This window comes from Lynx canadensis, chromosome F2, assembly GCF_007474595.2.
Source record: "Lynx canadensis isolate LIC74 chromosome F2, mLynCan4.pri.v2, whole genome shotgun sequence".
Classification (NCBI taxonomy): domain Eukaryota; kingdom Metazoa; phylum Chordata; class Mammalia; order Carnivora; family Felidae; genus Lynx; species Lynx canadensis.
The window spans coordinates 33,349,443-33,365,737 of NC_044320.2; the positions used below are offsets into that span (position 1 = coordinate 33,349,443).

General features: G+C 41.2%; 1 protein-coding gene across 1 annotated transcript in view; it reads left to right on the plus strand.

Annotated features, from left to right (window-relative positions):
• Nucleotides 1-16,295, plus strand: part of DPYS (dihydropyrimidinase) — an 80,003-nt gene that overhangs the window by 24,055 nt on the left and 39,653 nt on the right. Inside the window, exons 5-7 of the mRNA XM_030304212.1 lie at nt 9,175-9,331; nt 10,268-10,409; nt 12,167-12,309. Of these exons, the coding sequence (XP_030160072.1) occupies nt 9,175-9,331; nt 10,268-10,409; nt 12,167-12,309 (442 nt within the window). The remainder of the gene's footprint in view (nt 1-9,174; nt 9,332-10,267; nt 10,410-12,166; nt 12,310-16,295) is intronic.

The window sequence follows — 16,295 nt, forward strand, 5'->3', positions numbered from 1 at the left end:
CATGCGACCTCTCACATGTGATCAAGCAGGAACCCAGAGGGAGAAGGGGGTGGGTTGGACATAAATGATGCTAAACTGTTCACATGGTGACTGTATCAGTCAACCCAAGGGCAGGTTCCTGGGGAGTATAGAGTGACAAGTGACAAGCACATTTGGACCACACTGACCTTTTATTCATTTATTATCTAACATAATTTCTGAACACAAAAGAACAATACACATCTATTCATTGTTATCATGTTTAAATAAGAAACAATTCAGCCTATAGATTTATGCTATGAACACTTCCTATCTGTAAATACCTTTGCCAGCCCATTCTATCACCAGGACCTTACCATCAGTGTGGTCCCTAGAATGCAGCATCAGCATCCCCTGAGAGCTCTTTAGAAATTCAGAGCCTTGGAGCCCATCCCAGACCCACTGAATCAGAATGTACACTTATAACTGCAACCCCAGGTGATTCATATGCATATTAAAGTTTGAGAATCACTGCTCCAGGAAGCACGAACGAGATCCAATTATTAATTCTTTATTGTAGTAGCCTAACAGTACAATGCTATTAAGTTGGGTATTATTATTAAATTGCCAATTATCTACCCAGAAGAGAGCAACATGATGGTCAATGATGATATAACAACCAACATTACTTGTTGAGTGCTTAATATGTCCCTGGCACATATTTTGATGTCTTAAATCATTTCCTGTTTTGCTATATGTTTTGTCGTTAATGCATTTTGATATATGTTATCTTTTTAAATTATCATAACAATGCTTGAGCTAAGTTTTATCAGTTTTGTGACTGATAAAATTGAGGCTTGGAAAAGTTTGGTAAATTAAGCCCAATATCACTTACTAGTAGGTGTTAAACCTGGAATTCAGGCCCATGTCCATCTGACCCCAAAGCCCCAATTTTTTCCCATTTTCTCTACTCTGTTCAAGAAGAAATTGATTTATAGAGTTTGGAAATGCAGATATCAGGTTCGTATTTAATTGGCTTTGGTGTTTGGCCTTCCATTGAAGTTTTAATTTAAACCATTATCATCAGTGTGTCATTTTTTATCATTATTAAAAGAGAAACACGTAGTTGGAGTGACGGCACCAAGATGGCAACATTCCTGACTTCACTCCCCCTCACGAGAACAGCTAACATCTATTCAAAGATAAGACGCCACTGAGAGAATCCCAGAACACAGGGCTGAGGCTGAAGCACCCCCTGCACCTCACAGACCAAGACAGACTGCGTTACAAGAGTAAGAAAAGAAAGGGCACCTGGGTGGCTCAGTCGGTTAAGCGGCCGACTTCGGCTCAGGTCATGATCTCACGGTCTGTGAGTTCGAGGCCCGCGTCGGGCTCTGTGCTGACAGCTCAGAGCCTGGAGCCTGTTTCAGATTCTGTGTCTCCCTCTCTCTGACCCTCCCCTGTTCATGCTCTGTCTCTCTCTGTCTCAAAAATAAATAAACGTAAAAAAAAAAAAAAAAGAGTAAGAAAAGCAGCTACATGTTGACCACATTGTGCCACTCCCAGGCCAGTGCAGTAGAGACAATGAGTAGAGGTCTCCCTGGGCCTCTGGTTCCTCCAGGGGGAAAAGAGGATTTCAGGGGACTCTGCAGGGCTTCACTGTTGGGAATCTGACTGTGGTAAAGAAGGGAAGGGCTGTAGCAGCCAGCACTCAGATCTTGACAGAGAATTCATACCTGCAGTACCCAAGTAATAGTTCCAAACAGCAGCTTGACTCATCTGTACAACCAAGTTGGGGGCACACTCTGACTCTGACCACGGACCTCTGTGGGGTGCACATCTGCCTGATTTAGATCTGTAAGCAAGGAGGTTTGCTGACCCTAGAGCTCGGTTTGCTCATGCCCAGGCAAGGAGCTGAGTCACAACTCCACCTGCTGAGGGACTGCCTTCCAACCCAGCCTGACGGGACAGGCTGGCAGCAGCTCCTGGAAGCTGTGTGGCCCAGCAGCTCTCAGACCAAGAGAAGAGCAGACAGAAGCAATAGTTTGCCGAGCAAAGCTGATGAATGGCACTGTTTGGCCAGGGAATGTGGGGTGCAGTATGGCATGAGTTAAGGCAGCAAACAAAAAGCTTTACCAGTTTTAGGGCTACTTTGCCCCCTGTGCCTGGCCAAGAAATCTCATTTATAGCCCCACTTGTCACTGAATACAGTCTTTAGCCTGTCTAACCAGAAAGCTTAACCAGAGCACACAGGAAGGTGCTCTGCCCATTCAACAGCCTTACGGTGGCACTTGAACAGAGAGCACAGCCAGTGGCGTCCCCCACCTGCAGAGTAAAACCAGTAGCCTCACCTGACAGAGAATTCAACGCACACCCAGGCTTGATTTGGGCCCTCAGACAAGGAGCTGTAATGGCCTCGAGTCCAGGCCTGCTGCCCTGCCAGGGCAGGGAAGCTAAGTCGTAGTTCCACTGGCTTCTGAATACAGTATCCTGACCATCTAGGAAGCCTGACCATAGATTTCAGGCCAACCACAGAGCCCATCCTACAGCCTCACTTGGGTAGAGAACCAAGCCAGCAGTCTTATCCAACCAACTGTCCTCAGCCAGTGGCACACCCCATCCCTGTCCCCAGAACCCAAACAGTTGCGTCAGCCAAAAATAGACCTTAATAGCTTGCCCCCACCTGCCCAGACTCATTACCAGCAGACACACTCAGAAACCCAAACTGAGCGGACTGGTGAATTGTCTCTGTCAAAGCAACCCTGTAAGGTCTGGAAGAGGACCCCAATTACTCTAATGTGCAGACTACCAACATAAGAAATCAAAGATCACAAAAAATCGGGTAAATATGATACCATCAAAGGAAACTAATAAAGCTCCAACAATTGACCTTAACAAAAATGGAGACCTATGAAATGTCAGACAAAGAATTCAGAATAATCCTATTAAGGAAGTTTAGTGAACTACAAGAAACAGACGGGCAACTAAATGAAATTAGGAAAACAGGGCATGAACAAAACATTTGATGAAGGCAATAGCAACCGTCAAAAAACAAACAAAACCCAAAAATCTTAGAGTTAATAAAATAGAATAATTGAACTGAAGAGTTCAACAGGGAGTTTCAGAAGTAGACTCGACCAGGCAGAGGAAAGAATCAAGGGCTGGATGATAGAACCTGGGACATTACCCAGTGAGAAGACTAAAGAGGAAAAAAAGAATGAAAGAGTGAAGAAAGCCAACAGGCATTATGGAACACAGTGAAAGAACCAAAAACAACATTCAGGTTATGGCCATTCCAGAAGGAGAAGAGAAAGAGGTGCCAAGTGCCCTTCCCACCCTGGGAAAAATGCTCACCATGACTTCCTCTACTTTGAGTTCAGGCTATAGTGGAGGCTCCCTCTACTTTCCTTCATAAGCTGTTGCCATCTCTCCACTTTCTGTCTTCCTAAAATCTACCCAGACTTCTGGCCAGCCCCGGTCCCTCCCTCATTCTCAGAGCAGTTGTGGGTTTGGGCCATCTCTTGTACAGCTTTGCCAGGGTTTGGGTGTGAACTGGGAAGAAAGAGATAGAAATGCACATTCGGTCCACCAACTCTAACTTGAAGCCTGAGGTTTCCCTTTGTTCATACCTTGATGTTTTCTTTTAACACTTGCGATGAAAAGCAAAGAGCGGGTTACAGGAAAAAGAATAAGAATGTCATGGGCAAGCCATTGAAATTGGAGTTGCTTTTGACAGTTTGCAAGGAATTTAAATTTCATGTTTATTTCTAGTCTTAGTTCATCTAAATTGAGTAACCAGAACTAGGTTAGTTGTCATCCTTCATGTGAGAAACCACTTTTGCAAAAATGAGGTAAGGGAACCAGAAGGCTGTACCTAGAATGATATCCTTTTTTCTTTTAGAAGGAGAATCTGCTGCCCTTGCTTCATACCCCACACATAAAGTTGGACCAACCAGCTGGGTTTGTGTCACATATAGAAGTTCCCATCTGCCCGGCCCCAGACCGCTTTCACTCACTGCAGTCTTTGTCCAAATAGTATATGTGTCAATATGTGCCATTGGCTTCAGTGACACTTTTTATTTTGGTTTGAGTAGCTTTGGTTATACACGTTCCTTTTCTCCATATATTGGCATCTGGAATTATTAATGGCCTTTCAAAAAAAAATATATCGTTTACCTTCCCCTCCCTTTCCAATAGAACATGGATTCACTGTTTTTCTGGTGCTTTATTTGTAATGGTGGTGACTTCTCTCAGAACTTACTTGATGCTCTACTTATGTATATCTGTTATAATTTATTTCCCAACGATGACTGAAATTTTTAATCCTTTTTTTTAGTTTCCAGTTTAACTTGACTCAATAGAGTTCAACTCTATTTTGTATCCATATTCCTGACTATAGGGTACAAATAGGACTCTCATCTGAATTTGTTAATAAAATGTTTTCTTTATACTTTTTACATAAAGAAAACCAAATTATTGGACACCAGATATATGCTAGTCACAGGGCTCTAGGCATTGGATTTGCAAAAATGATGAAGTTAATTTTGATCCTCAAGTAACTTATGGTGAACTGGGCTACATTGTGGTTGGGGTTTTTTTGTTTGTTTGGGGTGATTTGGTTTTCCTTATTGGAGAAAGCTTTACTTTCCAAGGTTATTGCTGTAAACTATAAACTTCTATTACAGAGAGGTTTTAAATGTCTTATTTTCCACTTCATTTAAACTCTGGGTTATTTACCTCTCCTCCCCCTGCCCAGCCATATTCCTTTTGTGTTTTAAAAGATGGGGAGGAAGGTCCATCCAGGGGCCTTTCTCTCTCTCTGTGTTTGAGTTGACCGATGTTTGTTAGAGCTGAACAAGAGTAAGTCAAATCTTGTTATCTTATCACAAGCATGTTTTACTGATGCTTAGTAACCCATGCTGTTCCTAAGGAAGGATTAATATGCAGCTCAATCAAGGTGATCTGAATCTCAGGCTTTCTTTTTTTGTATGTGAACATCTAAACACTCCCTTGACCTTTAAATTTAGAGCAAGGTGATCTACCTTATGACCAACTGCAAAGCAGTTGAAGATTGGCCATTTTAAAACACTTTTTAAAAAGAATTGTGTAACCATAAGGAAACTAACATTTGTGGAATGCATTTGCTGCAGTAACAAAGTACCACAGATTGGGCAGTTTAAGCGACAGAAACGAATTTTCTTACAGTATCAGAGATTAGAAGATCAAAGTGTTGACAGGGTTGGTTCTGAGGGCGGCAAAGGATGTACTGCGGACCTCTGTCCTTTGTCTGTAGATGACTGTCTTCTCCCTGTGCCTTCACACTGTCTTCCCTCTGTATGTATCTGTGTCCAAATTTCCTCTTCTTAGAAGACCCCTCTCATATTGGATTAGGGCTTACCCTAATGACCTCATTTTAATTTAATTACCTTTATAAAGGACCCTCCAAATACAATCACATTGTGACATACTGCAGGTTAGGACTTTACCATTTGAATTTTGGCAAGGGGCACAATTCAGCCCATAACATGAAGTGAACCCAGAGTCCCAAGAAGATGCTAAGTACTTTCATATATATTGATGTATTTGATCCTCACAAAATTGCCACACTGGAGAGACATTGTGACCCCACTTCATAGAGGAGAAAAACTGAGACTAAGAACAATCAGTCGTCTTGCATACGGTCGCTGTCTAAAAAGTAGCAAAATCAGGATTTGAACCCAAATCTGTGTGATCTACTCTATTATGCTGCTTCTATGTGTTTTCCTTCTCAGTGTTTTCCTTTCTGTGTAAATGTAATATTTTGAACCAAAACAGACCCCAGAAAGGTTCTACTCTATCCTTCTTGCTGGGAAAAAAATAGTTTTATAGATGTGCTTGGCTTTCTGTTGGTAGCCAGTGCTTCTACTCCGGGCCACCTGTGCTGGCTTCTCTGCATTTTCCAACCTTTTATAACAGATCTTGGGACTTGACTAAGTGCTGTTCACAAATCTAGACAAGGTGTGAACATCTGCTCTATCACTTTCATCTGATAAATGCCTTGACATGTTTCATCATTTGGAAATCTTTAGAATCTCTTAGAGGGCAGAAGTCCTTAACGTAGGAGATAGCATCCTAAGTGCAGAGACTTTTTTGGTTTTGGGCCAAACGATGGAGAAAGAAAGAGAGAACCTGTATGGGTAGACAGGGAATGATACAATGTGAACCCTGCTGAGACTGTGGGAGGAGATTAATGATGAAGATGCCCTATCTCCGGAGAGTTGTTGAAACCATGTGCCTCAAATGTAATCAGGAGAGCACCAGACTAGGACGGATATAGCACTTTTCATTACCAACCTGCTAAGCGTAGTAAATGACACCAGTAAATGAAATTGGAAAATTTCCCAGCCACAACCACAAAGAGCTTGTGGTTGATTTAAACATTTAAAAACACATGCTCTTTACCAAGAAATGAAGAATAACACTTTTCCTGGTAACGCAATGTGTATGTACGATAAGTCAAAATACTAGGATTCTAATTCTGGTTTATCACTTACTACCTGTGTGACTTGGGCAAATTAGTTAGTCTCATTGAGCATCAGATGCTTTATCTGTCACACCAGCTTGAGGGTTGCTGTGAAAGCCAAATGAGATACGTGAATTTCAAACTGTATTTGCAGTGCTATAAGATGTTAGATATTTTTGTTTTTCTTATTTTATTTTTGGCCTAAATCTAATAAAGCCCACAATTATGCTGAATTATCTAGTGTGATTCTCCAATTTACGAATTACCCAGTCCCTTCATTTTCCTTCCCTTTTTTACTTCTTGCATACTATCTGTTTTGTTGTTGTTGTTGTTGTTGTTGTTGTTAATGTCTTAGAACCATTGTGAAAAAGGAGGTAGAGTAGTTAGGAATTTTTAGCTTTTATTTAAATTTTTTAATATATTTGCAGATGCTTAATGAATGGGGAGACAGTTGAAAATAGCCCAGTTAATGAAGAGTTTGTTGTGTATACCAACACAGTGGCCTATCACATTTTAAAGGTGTTAAAGCCTCCCAAGGAGATTACATGTCATCTGGTTTCAAAACAGTCCTGGCAGACTCCTGCTAGTTGCTGACGCTTTTAATTTTTCCTGAGAGCTAATAAATTTGTAGAACTTTGAAACTGTGTTCCCATCTCACCTTGATGGGCCAAATGATTGAATAGAGCATGTGATAAGAATCGTTCCCACATGATGAAGCACCACGGAAAATCCTGAGTTGACAGTTTGTAAACCGATTGCAGATCAAGTCTCTGAGTTTTTCAGTGTCTGAGCATCTCTTGGGATAGGAAGGTCACTACATGCCTGCAAGTCAGATATTGGGTCCCTCTTTCTATCCCTCCAGCAAATAGTACCTTACCTCTTAGTTCACATGAAAAAGGATCGCTTCTTGTTCTACACCAGAACGAGATACCAGTGGCATTTCTTCTTTCCTGGGAGTAGGGCAGTAGGAAAGAGGATGGGGGTGGGATTCAGCATGTGTGTGTGCTGTGTGTGTGTGTGTGTGTGTGATGAAAGTGAAAGATCTTAGCCATGGCTATCTTGGGGCATAACTTTTATTGACCATGTTTGGTACTTGGTTACTTAAGAAGCAGGGTTTGTTAGGCTTCAGTAAGCCTTGTTTCGTGGTTTGCAAGAGGAAAGCGGGAAGAGATGATTTGGGAGGTAATAGGATGCTACATTCTAGTAGTACGCGACGAAAGCAGCTGGTGGCCATCCGCTGTCAGTACTCTCTGAAGAAATGAGTTAATTTCAGTTCTATATTGAGGATTTGAGCTGAAATCTGGTGACTGACTGGCCAGAGTGAGCTAGTTAGGTGTGCCAGGATCTGTTTACTCTGTGTTCACCTCTGTGGCTGCTTGGGGATGATCAGCTTGATGTCGGTGTATCTATTATTCCAACAAATGCTAATCAGAGATAGGATTCTGATTTTAAATTCAAATTTACTCTGCACTATTAGCTTTTCTAACACCGTTTGCTTGTGATGGCCTCATTTGCATGATTTTTAGAATATGCATTGCTGGCTACAATTATATTATCTGAGTGTTCTTTCTATTTAACATAAGTTTTTGGAGGAGGTTTTTTGTTTTTTGTTTTTTTCTCAAGGGTGTGAACAGATTCTCAGTGTATTTGCAGTAGAGATATACTGTGGTTAAACTCCATATGACCATGTGGTAATTGTCATCATGGGTATAGCACAGAAGTTAGGAGTAAAAAATGCCCAGATTCAGATCCTGACTCCTCCACTTCATTGATGGCATGTGGAGTACATGTAATGCAACTGTGCAGAAGTCATTTCACTTCTGTTATAATAACAGAAGCTATTTAAAATACAAGCTTTTTCTTCATCTTTTAGTGGAGATAATGATAGCACCTCCCCAGTAGGGTTTTGAGATCCTTTCATTAGAATGGCACACATATCAGCCAGCATTTGCTAGATCATGCTGCACTAACAGATACATCTAAAATATCAATGGTTTATAACTGCAGAGATTTATTTCTTATTCATACTCATGTCCATCATTGGTCGGCTCTACCTCTGTTCCATATTCTCTTCATCCTGAGGGACAACTGAAGAAGCAGTCTCTGATAGTCTAAGGTCAGAAAGAAAACTCACTGTGGCTTTAACAGCTTCTGCTTGGAAGCAGCCCATGTTACTTCCATTCATGTTTAATTGGCCAAAGTAAGCCATGTGGTCAAGCCTAGTATCAGTGAGAGCATATAATCGTCTACCACAACACGCATGGACATTGACTGGAACACAGTAGATGCTCAATAAGCAGTAGCTTTATTTTTTTTTTTAAACCAGGTATCATTCTTTTTTTTTTTTTTTTTTTAATGTTTGTTTTTGAGCAAGCGAGAGAGAGAGAGAGTGCGCATGAATGGGGAAGGGGCAGAGAGATAGGGAGACAGAAGATCTGAAACGGGCTCTGTGCTGATAGCAGAGAGCCCGGTACGAGGCTTAAACACACAAACTGCGAGATCAAGACCTGAGCTGAATTTGGACACTTACCCGACTGAGCCACCCAGGTGCCCAAACAGTAGTTTTAATGTTTAAATCCTGTTCACAAAAGGTAAATTCTAGTTTGGGATTCCTATCATCCCTCACTAGCGCAGAGAAGACTAATATTTATGTTTGTCAGATGGTTCTTTTGAGAGCAAATTGAAGTACTGAATGCGTCCTTTGAAATTTCCAGGGAAAGTGGTCTATGGAGAACCCATAGCGGCAAGTCTCGGCACAGATGGCACTCACTACTGGCATAAAGACTGGCACCATGCAGCCCACCATGTTATGGGCCCACCCCTGCGACCAGACCCATCAACGCCTGACTTCCTCATGAATCTATTGGCTAAGTAATCTTTGAGCAGATGGGTGTGAAGCGTTTTGCCAAAATAAGGTGTTAGATGAGTCTCAGATTTGAATGTAGGACATCTTGTCCACCATCTGACCTTCCATCGACCTCCAGTGTCCTGTTCTACTTGACATGTAGGTGTTGGGGACTCCCTTACCTGAGACCAACGAGCAGTGGCTTAATTATGATACGGTGTCAAAATCTCTCCTGGACGCAGAGAAATCAGATAATTTTTACTGAAGTTTGACTCTCTTCTAATTGTTTCCTTGCCCTTTCTATCCCGTATAGAACCGGGTCTCTTCACTGTGCTTTGTTTCTATCATTCACATATTCCTGAATATCTTTCTGTGCTGCTGTAACCCAAGAACCAGATGTGCCTGTATAGGTACATCTCTGAGATTATTCGCAAGTCAAAGCAGGCTATCTGTTGCTGGTGACACGAACATCCTCAGCCAATTGTCACACGTCTGCCCATCACAACATTGCCATTTGGGCAGGAGCTGCCTCTGTCCACGTGGGTCACTGAGGCTCATCTTTGTGTAATGCTCTACTCACCAGGAATTTTCCCTTACATTATTGCCAGTGACCCTAATATAATTGTCATCTAGTACATGTCATCACTAATTTCTAGATAAGAAACTGAGCATTGAACAAACTCATAACCACAGAACCTACAAGTGAGGGAGCCTGGAACCAGTTTTTCTGGCCTGCACGTGATGGTGCATCAGGCTTCTTGTAAGGGTCTTATTTTCTAAAAGCGCTTCCTAAAATAGAGATGAGTATGGATGAAACACATACTTGAAACAGCTACTCGTTCTCCACTGCAGTTTTCTGACTTTCAGTTGAGGAGCATCAGGAGAACCGGAAAGTTCTGGTAGTTTCCTCTTGACGTCTTTTATGTATTTATCACACACTCTGGTGTGTTCTTCTTTTCCAGTGGTGATCTAACCACAACAGGAACTGACCACTGCACTTTCAACACCTGCCAGAAAGCTCTTGGGAAGGATGATTTCACGAAGATTCCCAATGGGGTGAATGGTGTTGAGGACCGGATGTCAGTAATATGGGAAAAAGGCGTGGTGAGTTTCACGGGACCCAACTTGTTTTGCTGAACTCTGTAACCAGGATCTGGCTTGTTTCATGAAATTTTTGTGGATGTCTCTTTTTGAGGACCGTTGAATATCATATTTTTGAAACTTCTGTGTAAAGTCACATAAATAATAATCCAAAGTCTAGAACAAGAGATTATTGTAAATACCCACAATTTAAAATGTTCTCCCTGAGCATGGAGAAGAATCAAGTGGCTAAATGTCCATATGTCAACCTGTCCAGCCATTTGACATGTGCAGTGGTAAAGATCAGCAGAGGGAGACTTGCCTGGTTACACCTGGGGCCACCATTGTCACACCATTCTCACCCATCTCTCAGAAACCCTCCCTTAGATGACATATTAACCATATCTCACACCTCAGAATCCCCTCCACATACCATTCATGTCTAACTCTTAATTATTTACCAGTTCTTGTCAATTCTATTTCTAACATGTCTCCTTATTTTTATCTTTGTGTTTACTACTCTAGTTTGAGGCCCATCCCTTGTTTGGACTATTGCAGTAGTCTCACAGCTGGTGCCCCTGCTGCCGGTCTCTCATTTGCTATGGCCTATGCTATAGTTTAGGACCAAAGCTGCCTTCCAAAGCCAAAATACTATTCATGCTTTTTTCTCTAAAATCCTTCAATACCCTCCATTATTTATGGGATGATATTTGAACAATTAATTTACATGTGAGGATCTTCAAAACATCTTAACAGCCCTATCTTCTGCTAATCATCCTTTCAGCCCTTTTCACCTCTACCCAAACTCTAATCAACCCAGATGACTCTTCTGCTCTTCCTGTTTGCATAGATTTTCTTCCTGAAGTTTCAGCCTTTTTCTCTGAACTTGTGCTATTACAATGAGTATGTGCATTACAGCAAACTTTCATACTACATCAAGTGCATAAATGACTTCAAAGTGATAGACTATTTCTTAATAGCATCCAGGAACTGTTATTTTATGAAACATTAAGGGGGTTTGCTCATGGGAATATTACTCTCAGGATGTGGTTCTTCATCATTTTGTGAAACATTGACACACTGATAATTAAATAACCCTTAAGAATGCTTCTAACCATATAAATGTGCATAGGGATAAACTCTCAACATTTAAAAAAAACAAATCCTATCAGTTTAGAGAGACCGCATTTATCCAAAGTTTGTCCATATGAAAATCTCTTATAGTAGACTGTCCATGATTATTGGTTCATGTACATTTCAATAGCGCAAAATTTAACCTCTTGAATTGATTTTTTCCTCTTTCTAGAAGTGTTGTCATTGATTTAAAGGTCTGTCTTATTTTAACTCTACCATATTCTTCATATTGTCTACATGATCATCTCATACATTTTAGGTCTGCGATAAATAAGCCAGATTAAAATTGTAGTGGGTGGCAGTAGTAAACTCTAAACAAAAATTGAAACCACTGTTGCTAACATTTAGCTGTTGTCTGTGTGATTCTGGGAAGGATGGGGGCAATTAGTGGGGGGTGGGCGTTAAACTGACAGGTTTTTGAAAAGTTGTCTTCAGGCTTCCATGTGTTACCCCATCATCCCCATCATTATCATTGTGATAATTTAAGACCTACCAGTATACACAGATGTGTTATGCACCCCAATATAAGAAATTAACTACAGTTCTGTTGAGTTTTAAGAGACAAATCTTGCACCTTAATTGATAGGAGATTTTTAAGCATATGGTCATTAAAGCAAATGCATTTTCTCTCTTGGATTGTTTTACAGCATAGTGGCAAAATGGATGAAAATCGATTTGTGGCAGTTACCAGCACAAATGCAGCTAAAGTCTTTAATCTCTATCCAAGAAAAGGAAGAATCGCGGTGGGATCAGATGCAGACATTGTGATTTGGGACCCAAAAGCCACAAGGTAGGTCTAAGTTCTTGTATTCCTTAGCTTCTCCAGGGAGAAGAAGCGCTAACTTGCGAAGAAATGATTTATTGGTCTTAATCAGACTCTTCTTGTGGGTGACTTATTTAGCCTGTATTTTGAGCCTGTGCACAAGATAAAAGTTTTGACATAGAAATATCCCTTTGTTTTCCTGGACACAGAGGACAAAAAAGTTGTGTTGCTTACCATTCCTTGGAAATGCGTCTGTGTATAAAACCAATATGAATTTACCACTTCAATGGTAAGCTTGTCAGACACCTGAGTTCACATGGAGGGAAGGTATGACACAATGAAGAAACTAGAAGTCTTAGTTTGGAAAGGGCTGAATTGAAAACCCAAAATAATTATAGCTTTTTTAAAGCTTTCAGATAGAAAAATTCCAGCACAAAGGATGTCACTTTTAGTTAGCCAGATTTTCCAGTTGATTTCATCTTGAGCTTGTCATTCCCAGTAGACTCCAGCGTTTTGTTTCCTATTTCCATAATTCTATGTTAATATTGCAGATTTCGCAAATTCCACCAACTCAGGAAAGCATTCAAGAGAGGCCGAAGCTCTGGTAATTTCTCCTTGTAAGACATCAGCAGAGACAACACCTGCATCCCAATTTGTGTTTTCTATAGCTTTTGCATTTGTAATGGAGAAAACCCCACCTACTTTAATATTGTATGTGTGTGCATGTGTGTAAATAGGGATACATACACCTTCTACCCCCACTGAATGGCATTTATTCAAAGTCTACTGGGTTTATATGTTGTCCTAAGCAGAAGTCTATAGTTTCTTGGAGGTGCTGTTGTCACAAAGACCCAGCTTCAGTTGAAATGCTCCTGGACTACCCTCTGGGGAAAAGAAGACTGAGAAGCATGAGAGCTACCATTGCTATGAGCTTAAAAAATAAGCACCAGGTATTCCTGTAGAAAAGGCTTGTCTTTTTTAGTTTAACACTCTCTGGGGATTCCCTCTCAACCCAAGCACCAGTTCACACCACTGGCCATCGATAGTCATTGCAAGCAGCCTGTACTGAATGTGTACCATCTTGTTGCTGGTTTACAGTCATGCAGTGCAGGGCATGGTGGTACGAACATCTTATTTAAGACGATGTCCTAAGATGCCAACGAGGAACAACTCAGGGTCTTTGTTGCTATGATATTAACAAGGAACTATTGCTTACTTAAGGACAAAATATCTCATTGTCAAATCATCTAGGCCCCTCTCTCTGCAGAAGAAATGATGACAAATAAACTCACATTTGGAGCAGCTTCTCTACTAGACTAGAAAAAAATGTCCTTGGGCAGACAAAGGGAAAAAAATTGCTTGGTCTTGGGTTGGTTTGCGGACAAATTGAGCATGCTGTGTTTAGAGAGCTCCTGGTGTCTTAAATGTCACTCTACTCACGCTCTTGTACACCCAGCAGGGACCCGCCCAGCATCATTTCTGCTGTGATTCAAACAGTTTTGATTGCCCCCAAGTACTGGGACCGATAGATCTTTTGAAATGATTTGTGGCTTATGGAGATGATGAGACTTAATCAGGAAACCTCGAAAATTTCAAAAGGAAGAAAACTATCATGCAGAAAAATATTTGTGAAAAATGGTGTTTTTGAAGCATTGCATCTGGGCGAGTCCTCATAATGATAATAATTAGCAACGATTTCTATTTGCACAGTTCTCCGTGGTTTAAAAAAATATTTTTGTATCTAAAACGTGATCTCAAGGTAAAACAAACGGGACTCCCCCTTACGGCGATGGGAAGACCATAGCACAAGGGCGTCCATGACAGGTTTGATACAAGGATCCTTGATCCAGTGTCTTTGACTTTGCAAACTTTTAGGTCTTTCAGGAGACTTGGTACCATGCTATCTCCTAATGCCAAAGCAGAGAGCACTTTATACCGTACTTGTTTGTTCATGTTCCGCTTTTTCTTCCAATCAAGTGGTCCAGTCACGAAGAGACTTTCTGGATTTGATTTTATTCTGTATTCGTTTTCAAAAGTGAGGGAGAAATGAAAATCATCAATTGAGCGATCCAGTGTCTAATAGAGTGAAGAACTATGGGAGGCCATTCCTGTGGTTCTTTTTAACCCTGCACCTGGCTCTCCCTGGCAGGATTCACCTTAAGCATATCCTTGGCTGTTTTAATTTGTGAGGGTGACACCAGCTCAGGGGTAGAGCATTGTCTTCCTTAGACAACTGGACAAAGAGAAATGATCCAAACCTATGGGTGTGAATAATTCACTTACTTTATTTCCACATATATTGTTGCTCGGTGGATATTTATAGGCTGTGATTATGTCTCTTTGAGTCATGTTTTCAGACGATATAAATTTAGAGCACTTTCGCACAAGTTTTAGTTGCTGATTTCTGTAACATTGTTTTGTCCTTCCTTTCCTATTCAGTTGTTGCAGAATAGCGCATAATGATCCAGATGTTTACTTCTTATTTTTCCAGGTCTATATATTACCTGCTTGCTGTCCCTCATTTCTAGCCTAAGGTCAAACTAAAAAGTTTCTGTGCTTTTAAGTTTCTTTCTATCTCTCTTATCAAGTCTTTAATTTTCTTATTTGATGTTTGTCCTTCACTTTATAGCAGTCATGATAGCAGGAAATTAACTATTTACATTTTCATATACAAATCTTTTGAGATAAAGATACATATTGGCATTTAATTATTAGCTCAATGTCCTCTTTACCTACGTCTGCTTACTGCGCATGCCTGGGCACAGGGCTACATAGAAACAGCACGGGAGCGCCTGGGTGGCTCAGTTGGTTAAGCATCCAGCTGCAGCTCGGGTCACGATCTCAGAGTTTGTGGGTTCGAGCCCCGCGTCGGGCTCTGTGCTGACAGCTTGGAGCTTGGTGCCTGCTTCGGATTCTGTGTCTCCCTCTCCCGCTCTCTCTCTCTCTGCCCTTCCCCTGCTCACATTCTGTCTCTGTCTCTCAAAAATAAAATAAAACATAAAAAAAAAAAAAAACTTTTAAAAACAGCGCAGCCTGAGAGCCTGCTGAGTAGGTGCTGGTCACAGCTCCATCAGTGCCAAGCTGGGGACCCAGGCAGGTCAGTTAGGGTTCCTGAATAGCCTCTGTCTCATTTGTAAAATGAGATTATTAATAATTGTTAAGCCTACCTCATAAGATTTTTTGTTAGGATCCCATGAGATAATTTATGCGAAAATGTGTTGTAAATCAAGAAGGCGCTCCACAGAGACAAGATCTGTGTTGTTTTGGTTACTTCCTATTTATCTAGTTTAGCTGGTGTCGTTTCTTGCTTCAGTCTTCATTTTCAGGTGGTCACGGCTGTTCTCCTGAGGTGACCAGGGAGGTCGGTGAACCACTGGGTTCTCTGACCCTCAGATTCTTTTTAAAAACTGGAGACCTTTGTTTGTTTGTTTGCTTTGCTTTTGCATTTTGCTGTCCTTTTAAAAAATGGGGAAATGTTATCTTTACTTGGCAGGATATACTGAAATGATCCAGCCCCCTTTGGATTTCTTTGACTTCTCCTTGCTTCTCCAACCCTTTAGTTTTAGAATTTTCTGTAAGCCACCCCCCCCCCATTTTTTTGCACTATCATTATTCATCCTTTTCAATGTGAAAATTGCAGAATGTGGGAAACAGGAGAGAAGGGGTGGTTGAAGAGGGAGCTTCACAGAATAACGAATCTGGAAGAATATTTGAACAAAGAGAAAGTGTGTTTATTGTGCTTCCTATCAAAAGAGAGAATTTTGTGGGAACGGTATGCGGATTCCTTATCTAGGTCAGTCATAGCTCCGGCTCTCTCTGTTCCTGGCCTGGTTGTTATGAGAAAGTTGCTCATCTGGGCTGGCTGTTCCTGACCAAAATTTATGCCGATGACCTCAACGAGGACCTTTCTGGTGCACAACAATATTTTTAGCCTTCTCTGACTGCCCGTACAGCACCCGTGGCTTCCCACTATCCTTAGCTGCTGCCCTGCCCCTGTCTGCGTCTGCCTCTTC